Source organism: Saccopteryx leptura, chromosome 1, assembly GCF_036850995.1.
Source record: "Saccopteryx leptura isolate mSacLep1 chromosome 1, mSacLep1_pri_phased_curated, whole genome shotgun sequence".
NCBI classification, from domain to species: domain Eukaryota; kingdom Metazoa; phylum Chordata; class Mammalia; order Chiroptera; family Emballonuridae; genus Saccopteryx; species Saccopteryx leptura.
Window position 1 is genome coordinate 105,643,106 of NC_089503.1, and position 13,255 is coordinate 105,656,360.

General features: G+C 41.9%; 1 protein-coding gene across 6 annotated transcripts in view; it reads right to left on the reverse strand.

The window, feature by feature from the left end:
- Positions 1 to 13,255, reverse strand: part of SIK2 (salt inducible kinase 2) — a 142,349-nt gene that overhangs the window by 53,798 nt on the left and 75,296 nt on the right. Inside the window, exon 1 of one of the 6 annotated variants that reach the window (XM_066373318.1) lies at positions 6,907 to 7,054. The exons of the other annotated variants lie outside the window; for them this stretch is intronic. Within the exon in view, the coding sequence (XP_066229415.1) occupies positions 6,907 to 6,976 (70 nt within the window). The 5' untranslated portion in view covers positions 6,977 to 7,054. Of the gene's footprint in view, positions 1 to 6,906; positions 7,055 to 13,255 lie in introns of those variants that run through there. 6 annotated transcript variants of the gene reach the window in all.

The window sequence follows — 13,255 nt, forward strand, 5'->3', positions numbered from 1 at the left end:
CTGGACACTGTCCTGCTTGGCATCCAGATGTGTGAGGCAGTGAGAACTTCTTCTGCAATGTGACTGTGCTTTAGTCCTATATGCTTTTCCAAAATGACTGCCAGGGAGGTCTTATCATCTCAATTCCACCTCTGTGACCAACCACTCACAAGACATCAGATGTTTCTATTGATATATTTCTAATTTTCTAGAAAACCTATATTCTGAAATGAGTAAAGAACTAGATACTCAAATAACATTTAAAGAGGAAAGTGTTAATTTCACTCAAACAGAAAGGTACAAGCAGCTCTGGATGTGTGTTTGGAGATCCTGAAATAGGTCCAATAATTGCTGTACTTAAACCATAATCACAGAATGAGTATTTGCGCATGTAAAGATATGCTTACACGTTTGCACATGTTGAGGATATGCTCCAAATAGACCTGTGAAGTTTTAACATCTCAAACAGCCAATATAGAACTCCTTTAATCTGAACTTCCCTGGACTCTGGTGGAATGAATTCAAGGGGGTAACTGGGCCAGAGGACTGTTGGGGAGGAAGCCTGACCTCTATCACCTGAGCTCTCTCACTGGTAATTTCATCAGCAAGAAGACAGTGACAGCAAGAAAAGCATCTGTGCCTGGGAATCCGAGTCTCAACCTCGGCTTTCCATGTCTAGGACAAAGAAAGTGCCCCGTTTACTTATAAGAAGTAGTACTAAGCAACTAAGCAAATGATTACTTATATTTCCTGTAAGTAACTAAAGGAAGAATCTGAGACTGTAGCAACAATAAAACACCAAAACACAATCAGGTCTATGAAGGCTATCACTAACGGAACATGTGCAGATGTTTTGTATAACCTTGCCAGAGCACTTACACACATTGTTTTTGTGATCAATCGTGTGATATACCAGTTAAGGAAGACTTTAAAGTCAGGCAGATTTGGAATTGAATCCTGGCTTTTCCACTTAGCTGTGTGATCTTGGGTAAATTAAACTTCTCAAAGCCTTAGTTTTCTCATTCACAAAATGAGGACAATACCTATACTTCATATAGACACTGTGAGTAACCTATTGTATATTATGCCATTACTTATAAGTAGATAATATATAATGCTTGAGCCACTTAATAGAATAAAAAAATAGCAATTCTTCTCTTATTCTACTTATCTGCCTTCTCCATCAGACTACACTCCTTGAGAGTAGAGGGGGGGAGTGATATATGTCTGAATTCCCAGCACTTGACACACTCTCTGTAGACAGCATCGTTCAGTAAAGGTTTGCTGAATGAATATGTTGTCATCATCTCTTTTAAAAGTGCTTACTATGTGTCAGAAACATATCTAAGCTCTCTGAAGATGACTTCATCCTAATAACCTATTCAGTATCCCTATTTTAGGAGAAAGTGAGGGTAGAAAGGACCTTGCTAGAGATTATACTAAGTTGTAGAACTGAAACAGAAACAAGCCACTGCTAACCACCACCTTCCTATCCATCACTGGCTCAGAGATATGTAGCTATTTTTGAGCAAGTTAACAATGATCAGATTTAAGAAGAGGCACTTAAAAATAAAAGCCTTTTTATTTCTTCACAGGCACCGGGAGGATGTGCTTCAATCAGTCTACAGCTCTCTGACTAAAAGCGTACAGAAATGAGGGATGAGGGATGAGCAAGAGGATGAAACGTGGAAAGAGCACAGCTGTGCAGGACTTGTTTCTTGTCACCATTTATTCAAATGGAATGCACTGATGTCTCATCCTACTGACAAAATTCACTGCATTCTTTCATTAAACTGCTGTGTGCATACATATATCAACCACTGTGCAAACACAGAAGAGAGTCAAGCCACAACACAAGATAACAAAAGATGCTATATTTTCATCTCATTTTTGGAAAGTGTTATGAAAACAATTATTTGGGCATTCATTCCTTATTATGCTAGACCCAGACACAGCCTGGCTTTGCTGGAAAGGAAACATTCTTCCAGTTTAATTTCTTCTATAATATTCTGATCTGTAAGTCAATACCTAAAATGATAGCTGTTATGTCCCTCAGATATTTTGTTTTGTTTATCATAAAATTTATGCCACTGAATGTTGGATTCACTTTGATATTGCTTAACTTTTAATTCTGAAATAATTTTAGACTTACAGAAGAGCCGCAGAGATAAAGGAGAATTCCCCATGCTCTTTGCCTAGCCTCCCCTGGTGCTAACGTTTTATGTAACTACAGTAGTGCAATTATCAAAACTAAGAAAGTAACATTGATTCAATACTACTAACAAGACCATAAATTCCATCAGTTTCTCTTACTAATGTCCCTTCTTTAGTTCAGGATTTCACAATGCGTTTAGTGGTCTTGTCTCCTCCAATTTGTAAGTGCTCCTCAGTGTTCCCTCTCTTTCATGACCACAGATAGTACAGGTCAGGTCTTTTGTAGCCTGTCCCTTGGTTTGGGCTTGGCTGCTATTTTATGATTAGATTAAGACTGTGAATTTTTGGCAGGAACATCACAGAGATGAATTGCTCTTCTCAGTGTATGGTATCGGGGGTGCATGGTATTATGGCTAATTATTGGTGGGGTCAACCTTGATCTCCTAATTACGGTGGCATGTGTTGGGTTGCTCCCCTGTAAAGTTACTGTTTTTCCCTTTGTTATCAATATTTTAGAAAAATATAGAGACTACACAGACCTGTTTCTCCTCAGCCTCTCACCCACTAACTTAAGTCGGATTCATCAGTAGATCCTGACCACAGCAGTGATTACTGCAGTGTTCCAACGGTGAGCTCATTTCCATAGTTCCTCTCCACTTACTAATTGCAAGTCTTCTTTAAAGAAAGAAGAGTTGTCTCTCTTCGCTTTTAATTATTTACTAAGTCAGTTAATCAACATTTATGATATTGTCATATTTGTCTTAAGTTTTTTATTGTATTGTTGGGACTAAGTCAATATTATTGATATACTGATATTTATTTTGATATTCATAATTCCATCTATGCAACTAGGAGCTAATTCAGGTTGGCTCCTGCATTTTTTCAACATGTCCCATCTTTTCAAAATTTCATTTTATTTTAAGGATTTCCCTGGTTTTTTATTTTTTTTGAATTGGGAGGTGTTCTAGGCTTGTCTTATACTTTCCATGCCCCAGCTGTGAAATCAACCACTTTTCCAAAGGGACCTTGGTTCCTGTACAGAAGAATTTTGTTTGGAAACCAGAACTAGGACAAAGATGTGCTCATTACAGCTGGGATGTCACTGCTTTTAGGCCCTATCGGCAGACAGTTAGGAAGCACATGTATAAATGCTAATTCATGTGCAAACACACACATTTTCTTTTGTACCCATCTGTATGTATATGTATTCTCAAAAATCCCTCAGTTCACCTGACCCGTGGTGGCACAGTGGATAAAGCATCGACCTGGAACGCTGAGGTCACTGGTTCGAAACCCTGCACTTGTCTGGTTAAGGCACATGTGGGAGTTGATGCTTCCTGCTCCTCCCCCTTCTCTCTCTCTTTCACTCTCATTCTCTCTCCTCTCTAAAATGAATAAATTTTTAAAAATCCCTCAGTTCATAATGATACTTTTCACACCAATCCAGCTTTCAGTCAAGCATTATTTTGATACTATTTTTATTCATTAGTGATTGAATAACTCTGAAGGGAAACTATTCTGAAGGGAAAATGATGCAGGACAGAAAGAAGTTAGGGAAAGCTCAGCTCCTGACACCTGGAATGAAGAAGTCCCATAAGTTGCAAGGTCCTCTCACCAGGTCCCACCTCCACACATGATCAAAAAGAAGTAAATTGGCAGGAAATTCCTGTGGTGGTCACAGAAGTCAACTAGAAGAACTGGCTAAAAGCAGGTCCATCCAAAATGGAGAAAAAATTCACCCGAAAACGACCCCAATGCTCATTATACCATTGTTACAATGAAAACTGACACTACAGGCAGAAGGGGGCGCCAACGGTGACAAAGGCCCTTCTAGAACGAAGCATATTAGGAACAAGACCCCTTCCCAACCAGTAAGCAGAGACAGAATTTGGTGCCACTAAGGTCAGGAACGACCAACCCACCTTTGGAAACACATAAAATCCCCCAAACTGACAGACTGTGGCGCACAGCCACGCATGAGTCAGCTGCACCCACTGGGACGTACACGCCTCCTTCTGGGTAGCGCCTGTGAGACCTGCAACCGGGAAGGAGCGGGGTGCCGGAGGCAGTGGCAGCCCCTCTGGAGCTCACCGCCCAGTTCTGTCTCCTGGAACCCATGTCCTGGCTTCTTTCTCTCAACCTAAATACAACTGGCTTTGGCTTTCACCCGGACTCTGATCTTGAATTCTTTCCTGCACAAAGGCAAGAACCTGTAGGTTACGGAGCACTAGAGTCCCCATGTCCAGTGACATAAAGAAGTTTCTTTCCTCTGCAGTAATTTGTAATTTGGGTAAAAGTAATTGTTTGAACCCTCCATCATAATATATGTTGAATTTGTTAGATCAACCATGATTTTCAACATTTTTTGAACATAGCAGAAAAAAGACAAATCATCCTCAAAAAATCTCTTAGCTTCTCAATATGAAATAATAAGTTTTGGCCCTGGCCAGTTGGCTCAGCAGTAGAGTGTCTGCCGAGTGTGCTTAAGTTCAGGGTTCGATTCCCAGTCAGGGCACACAGAAGTAACTATGCTTCTCCCCCTTCCCTTCTCTCTCTCTTCTCCAGAAGCCTTAGCTCAGTTGGAGCAAGTTGGCCACGGGTGCTGAGGATGGCTCCATGGCCTTGACTTAGGCGATGAAATAGTTAGGTTGCCGAGCAATGGAGCAGTGGCCCCAGAAGGGCAGGGCATCGCCCTGTAGAGGCTTGTCAGTTAGATCCCAGCGGGGCGCTTGTGGGATTCTGTCTGCTTCCCTGCCTGCCCACCTCTCAGTTAATTAAAAAGGAATCATGATTTTTAGAAACAAAATGACAACTTGTCCTTTAACATGGTCTAATAAAATCCAAAAACATTTGTGTCATGCCTACCTTAGGCTAAGTATTATACACTTGATATTTCTGCATTTATTATCTCACTTAAGCATGATGATGGCCCTATGAGGTCTTTACCTTACAAAGAAGGAAACTGGAGATCAAAGTGGTTAACTCACTTGCCCAAATATCTACAGCTCCAAGTGGCTTAAGCCAGTATTCAAATATAGGTCATCAGAACTCCAAGCCAGGTGTCCTTTCACACTATATCACAGATGTTTCAAGAATATCATAAGTCAGAGAAGTTTAATCCAACTTTAAACTGGGTGTAAGGCTACCATAAATCCTACGAAAATCCTTTACATCAAATACAGAGATTTTTCTAATTTATCTCTCTGCTAGCAGACCATGACAAGTGAGGGCTTTCTCTTCTTTACAATACTAGATGTTTTGTTAACAGCACCCTAAAAAGCGACTGAGAATAATTAAGATGTTTACAAAGTAAATGCCAAACATATACTGACATTCATTTTAGGAATCTATTTCCATTTTAAGGATGAATGATATGTTAAACAGATAGATCTTGTCCTTTTCACATGAAGATGACCCATGTTCCCATCCTGTGACACTAAGGCATGTACTCCAGGGTCTTACTGTAACAATGATTTTGAGATTTTCTTAAATTGCCATATTCTCTTACATGGTTACTTAAAATGTTTGGCTTAAAATGTTTATGAGGGAGAGGGTTTGGGATATTTAATCACAGAAAAGATAAATTACTGTTGACTGACTCTCACAGAAATCAACTTGGTCTCAAAAGCTGAATCCTTTCATTATTTCTTATTTGATTAACCAGTAACAGACCGTGAATATATTTGAAAACAGTACTTGAACTGCTCTTATTGTTTTCTGTTTGATATCTGGAAAGTGACTAATTGAGCTGTATTTTCCTGGTAACAACACCCAATTATTATTAGTGTTGTCATTAAATTACACAAATTACCAATGCCCACACACCATTAGCAAAGGGCCAATGTTTTAGGAACAACAGGCCTGGTACAGAGCGAACAAGCTGGTCCTGATGCCTCCTTTCTGACGGGGACTAAGCACAGCAGAGAACCCGTGTGTGCTGGAGCGCAGCAGAGCGGACCTAGCACACACAGACCATCTGGGGAACTAGCACACACAGACCCTCTGGGGAACTAGCACACACAGACCCTCTGGGGAACATGGGACATGCAGGGAGGGCCCCAGGCAGCAGGTCCAGGCCTGGGCTTCTGATTCTGCATGCTCTGCATGTCCAGCACGCTCCAAAGGGATGCGCATGCTGCTGGTCCCAAGGCCTCTACTGGAGTAGCCAGGAAATAAGAGAAAAAACAGAGGCTGTGAAAATGGTATAAAAGATGTTAAACAGCTCGTCACTTGCTGTTTATTGTTGCAAAATGGTTTTAATTACTAAATACTTTCAGGATTTTTATTTACATGACAGAAAGACCAAATAGAAGAAATCATTAGGCAAACGAAGTATTTTTTTAGAAAAGGAAAAACAAAACAAAACATTGAAAACCAGTCTTTCAAGCTAAGGAAAGGTAAACAATCTCTAGGAATGAACACAACCAAGGCAATTTTTAAACTCCAGCAGTATGTTATGATGTCTAATTTATAATTTGAAAAATCCTCCTACAGAGCAGCTTAAGGGTTAAATGTATCCTTGTTTCTAAAATTACCAGTAGAATTCAGATATACAGTCTCACTGAACAGTTACACATCTTTTGTAATTATTGTGATAGGCGTGAGGAAGACTATTAAGAGGATATGCATGCTGACAAATGATGGTGGGCCAGCGGCAGAGGTGATACTGACCCACTGCACAGACTACACAGCCGTCAGCCAGTACTAAAGTCAACACACACTTGTCCCAGCAAGAACAGGCCAGCGGCACAGCTGACTTTCACACGTCCTTACCTGACAGGAGGGCACAGAAACAATCACCACAGCTGAGATGAAATGGGACCTTGCTGACCTGTGTAGACATCTAACAGTATTTGTCTGATGAGAGAGTTCAGTGAGCTAAGAAGCAAAGAAATGATCTTCCTCAGCCCAAAATGGAGTGCGGAGGCAGAGATGGGGAAAGCAAAACAAAATGAAACACAACCCTGTGAGCTCGCCTTATCCACATTCCAGGCTCAGTGTGCTGCTAAGGCTGAGTGGGCTTGAAGGATGAGGACAAGGTCCCACTGTGCTTGCTGAGCCAAAGCTATTTTTACATGTCACCTCACACTAGTGCTAGGAGGATAACAATGGAAGAGTTTAACAAATATTTTACCAGTGAAATCTGACTCAGGCTTTCCCACTCTGTTTTTGGTTCCAGGGCAAAAAACTGGAATTTTACACATAGAAACCCTGTCTCAAGGTCTTCTAGTAAGTAGGAAGATTGTTAGAAACAACAATGGGAGGTGATGGCCCACTCAGAGATCATGGGTCAACTCAGAAAGGAAGCACTGGTCTTCCGCTAAGACAAGTGACTTGTGATGCACAGGTCAGATAGATTAATTAGGCTCATTACATATCACTAATTACACTGAAGGTCTCTCAGGGGAAAACTGTAATTGAATCAAGCAGAGATAATTTAGAATATAAATGATAAACCTTCCTTGTTACTCTGAGAGTTGTATTAATAAGGTTTTGAAAACTTGATAATTTAAAAAGAACATAGTGATGGGGCTATATGGCTATTAACAATTTCAGGATTTATTTTTACATGGACTAAATTATACATTGAATACAAATAATAGCTACCTTTACTTGAACATCACATGGTGCCAGTAACAATTCATTTAACAATCATGCAAATAGCATTGTGTACTAGGCACTGCTCTAAGTATTTTACAAATACTAACCAGTAACAACTGAGATATGAACTTGTATCATTCACTCTTTACAGAAAAGGAGACGGAGGACAGAGGGGCTGTGTAATGTGTTCAAGGCCAGGCAGCTAGTAAGTGCCAGAGCCAGCATTCAAACCCAGGCAGACTGGCTCCAGAGCCCATACTTGTACCTACTACCCTCAATGTTTAATATTATCACTAATTCCTACAATGTTCCCAAAGTACAGAGTAATTAATCTCTGCCTAACAGATACAGAAACTTAGACTCAGTCAGGTTAAATAATCAACCTAAGGTCACACAGCCACAATTTGCACCTGTTCTATCTGATATCAAAATCCACATTATTTTTTTTAAATAAGCCATAACTTTATTAATTATACAAACAGTACAAATTTCAAACCAAGCTGTAGTAACCCTTTTGAAACACCAAAAAAGAGGTCTTCCTTTTAAGATGATTACATTGTTAATTCCATAATAGCATTTATAATATCATTACTGTTGTTCTTCAGGGCTCGAACTGCCTTTGCTCTTGACACATTTGCTTGCGACATGACCAATTCTATATCCTTAACTTCCACACCTGTTTCATCAACCTTGTACAGTTGGAGTCTGTGTGTTTTCTTGAATGTTTGAGACAGCTTCACCTTGAAAAATCCACATTATTTACAAGAAGACTTCTTTTTTTTTTTTTTTTCCTCATTTTTCCGAAGCTGGAAACAGGGAGGCAGTCAGACAGACTCCCACATGCGCCTGACTGGGAGCCACCCGGCATGCCCACCAGGGGGCGATGTTCTGCCCCTCTGGGGCATTGGTCTGTTGCATCCAGAGCCATTCTAGTGCCTGAGGCAGAAGCCACAGAGCCATCTCCAGCGCCCGGGCCATCTTTGCTCCAATGGAGCCTCGGCTGCGGGAGGGGAAGAGAGAGACAGAGAGGAAGGAGAGGGGGAGGGGTGGAGAAGCAGATGGGCGCTTCTCCTGTGTGCCCTGGCTGGGAATTGAACCCGGGACTCCTGCACGCCAGGCCGACGCTCTACCGCTGAGGCCAGGGCCAAGAAGCCTTCCTTGAACTGTGATATTTCTGAAAACTCTCTCCAAGTAATTCATACATTTTTTTTAAGCAAGTGAGAGAGAAAGAGGCAAACAAACAGGAAGGGAGAGTGACAAGAAACATCAACGTGTATTTGTGGCACTTTAACTGTTCATTGACTGCTTCTCATACATGCCTTGAGTAGGGGGCTCCAGTCAAGCCAGTGACCTCAGGCTTCAAGCCAGCAACCTCTGGGCTCAAGTCAGTGACCATGGGGTCATGTCGATGATCCCATGCTCAAGCTGGTGACCCCATGCCAAAGCTGAATGAGCCTGCGCTCAAGCCAGCAACCTCGGGATTTTGAACCTGGGAATTCAATGTGCCAGGTCGATCGATACTCTATCCACCGTGCCACCACATGTCAGACTATACATTTTTTAACCTTACCTAAGTATTTAGTGCAAACATTTAAGATTAGGGAAGTTAAGTAATAAAACTAAATGTCCTTCATCTCTTTATCCTGAACTTTATGCCTAAAAAAATCACAGCAAAAATAGCTAGGAGGAAACAGTACGGCAATTACTGAAACTAATAAAAGCCAATATTTCTTTGCATTCTGCTTCTTTGAATGTGCTCACACTTATATTTTGTAAGGCAATGAACACACACAGATGCAGAGGCGGATTTAATAGCGGGTGCACCAGGCGCCTGCCTGGGCCCCGACTCCTGAAGGGTCCCACAAAAACCCCAACTTTACACTTTTTTCTAATGACACTAAGTTTGATTTCATATGTGCAATTTTAACATTAATAGTACATAATATTTTCTATTTATTTAAAAATATGGTTAACATGTATTTTTATCCCCCCCTTTTTGTATTTTTTTTTTTTTGTATTTTTCTGAAGCTGGAAACGGGGAGAGACAGTCAGACAGACTCCCGCATGCGCCCGACCGGGATCCACCCGGCACGCCCACCAGGGGTGAAGCTCTGCCCACCAGGGGGCGATGCTCTGCCCCTCTGGGGCGTCGCTCTGCCGCGACCAGAGCCACTCTAGTGCCTGGGGCAGAGGCCAAGGAGCCATCCCCAGCGCCCGGGCCATCTTTGCTCCAATGAAGCCTTGGCTGCAGGAGGGGAAGAGAGAGACAGAGAGGAAGGAGGGGGGGGTGGAGAAGCAAATGGGCGCTTCTCCTATGTGCCCTGGCCGGGAATCGAACCCGGGTCCCCCGCACGCCAGGCCGACGCTCTACCGCTGAGCCAACCGGCCAGTGTATTTTTTTTTCTGAAGTGAGAAGCGGGGAGGCAGACAGACCCCTGCATGCACCCAACCAGGATCTATCACCCACTAGGGGGCAATGTTCTGCCCATCTGGGGCGTTGCTCTGTTGCAACTGGAGCCATTCTAGCGCCTGAGGCATAGGCCATGGAGTCATCCTCAGCTCCCGGGCCAACTTTGCTCCAATGGAGCCTTGGCTGTGGGAGGGGAAGAGAGAGATAAGAGAGAAAGAAGAGGGGTAAGGGTAGAGAAGCAGATGGGCGCTTCTCCTGTGTGCCCTGGCTGGGAATCGAACCCAGGACTTCCACAAGCTGGGCCAATGTTCTACCACTCTTTTTTTTTTAAGGGGCCTAATATTTTCTTCTGCATCTGGGGCCTTAACCGACCTTAATCGGCCTCTGCACAGGTGTGGATAAGTCCACGGCTCACTGTGTCTGACATCTTCACTCACTGTAGGAGCATAAATCAGATGCTGATTTCAAAGCCATCTTTCTGTATTTATTAAAATAAACTATGTATGCAATTTTCTGTTTTATAAACAGAGATAAGTCTTCTAATTTAAATCTAGTTTTGCTTTGTACTTCTCTTCAATTTCAACATATAAGATGATAAAGCAGTTCATTTATCCAGCACATTAGCAATTAGCATAAGTAGAATAAACAGAGAAAGTATAATGTGAGGGAATAATTTTATATTTTATTGATATTCTCACAATTTTTCCATGGAGCCCCACCTTTCCTACTTGTGTTAGATTTATTTAAAATTCAAGAAGAACCCATTAAAATCAGAAAATGGTGTTTTTAGGCCCTGGCGGTTGGCTCAGTAGTAGAGTGTCAGCCCAGTGTGTGGAAGTTCTGGGTTTGACTCCCAGTCAGGGCACACAGGAGAAGCGACCATCTGCTTCTCCCTCCTCCCCCTTCTTTCTCTCTCCCCATCCAGCAGCTAGGGCTTGATTTGAGCAAGTTGGCCCTGGGTGCTAAGGATGGCTTCACGGCCTCACCTTATGTGCTGAAATAACTCAGTTGCTGAGCAATGAAGCAGCAGCCCCAGATGGGCAGAGCATCACCCCCTAGTAGGCTTTCCAGGTGGATCTTGGTCAGGGCACATGCAGGAGTCTGTCCCTCTGCCTCCCTGCCTCTAAGTAAAAGAAAAAAGAAAAAAAAATGATGCTTTTAAAAGAAAGCAGGGCTATAAAAATGTTATGAAAGCGGATAAAAATAAACATCCTGCAGAAAGCCTTTCACGGCCAGGACATGCCTAAGCCTCTGACGGCAGTGGAGCCCTTCAGGGTCCAGCCGGGCCGGCCTGCCAGGCTTCCCCTTTTCCTCGCTGGCACCTTCATCCCATAGGTGGTGGTGAGGACGTTTGCCCTCTGAGGTCCTTACATACTTTGTGTTTTCTGGCCTTCCTGCCTTTGCACATGCGGACCCATTCGCTTAGAGTGGCCATTGCACCTCACCCCTCAATCCACTGTCTCCTCTCCCATCACAGATGTCTTCTTCAGAAAGTCTTAGTTAACAACTTCCTCCAGGCTGAGCCCTCTTTCTCCTAGCCTTGACGACAATGACTTCTTGTGTTATATTTACTTGAAGGTCTGGCTCTGGATTAACTCCTTGAGGTGAGAGCAGAGTTGATCTGCTTTGCATTGCTGTTGTTTTGTCTTGAAATATTTGCATCTCCAGGATTTAGCTCAGGAGTATAAGTAGATGATTAATAAGCATTTACTCAAATTTGGGGTAAACGGTGGTGAGTATGACAGAAAAAAAAAAGAAATGGGGTAAGAAGATATTTGAGTGCTTAGACACACAGTGTGTGTCTGTGAGGTGTGGAACCAAGGGCACTAAATGGATAAATACAGAATGCTGGAACCCAAAATTTGGTTAGTGAGTATCCCTTGAGGGATAACTGACAATAATGATTGGACATTACAACACAAAAGAAACAAAGACATTGTGGTCAGAGAGAGACCTAGGTTTGAATTCCAGGTCTGCTACTTATTATCTGGGTCACCTCAGCAAGTTATTTAATCTTTTTGTACGTCAGCTTTCTCATCTAAAAACTGGCCAGAGCAATGCCACTCCTAGGGTTGCTGTGAAGATTAAATAACCAGTGCCTAGCAGAGTACCTGAAAACAGCGAAGGCTCAGTAACTGTTAGCTGTTATACTAGCTTAACTAGAGAGAACTTTAGGCCTTGGACACTTTACCCGTCTTCTAGATAAAAAGTAGAAGGCCTTTGAAGTTTAGATATTCAAAAACAAAAATAAAAATGAAAAACTAGATACCTCAATAACACTAGAAATATTCAGTTTATCTAGCTACATTACACGCAGTACAGCCAGGCACAACTGAGTATATTTTGTTTCCAAGTTACTTTGGTGTTCTACCTGGACATTCTATTTTGAGAAGTTAAAGACAGAGCACTCTGTAATTCCTAGAGCATATGACTTACCTTTCTTTGCCTGAAAACACTCCCCAACCCCTTGGAGGTATTGTTTTCTGGATTTTTATTTGGTGATGAATGCAAAGGTGAAGTAGGGGTTTCCCCCTTCTTTCTAGAGTTAAGGAGTTCAAAAAACAAGAGCCTTCTCTGGAGAGGGCAATTTTAGGGCAGCAACTGTTTTCAAAGAGAAGTAAAAAAAAAATTCCACTGATGTGCATTACAGAGGTTGGCAAAAAAGAGTGAAATGAATGAGACCAAATGGAAGGGCCAAAAGAAGAATGGAGAAAAATCCACAAATGAGAGAAGTGAATATACATAAGAAACTATGGAAATACTAAGGCAGTGGGTTGCATTATCAAAACAAAAAAGAGCCCTAGCCAGGTAGCTCAGTTGGTTAGAGCATGGTCCTCATATGTCAAGGTTGCAGGTTCAGTCCCTGGTCAGGACACATTCAATAATGAATAAATAAGTGGAACAACCAATCGATATTTCTCTCTCTCCTTTCTTTTCTCTCTAAAATCAATCAATAAATTTAAAAAATTAAAAAATAAATGACAAATCAATCCAAATCTTTATATATAATGGAAATATAACAAGTTAACTTTGTCTCATTAAATACTTGGTCTTATTCAGGCAATCCCATTATAAAAAAAAAGTCGTAGAACAGAAAGTCCATTACCTCCT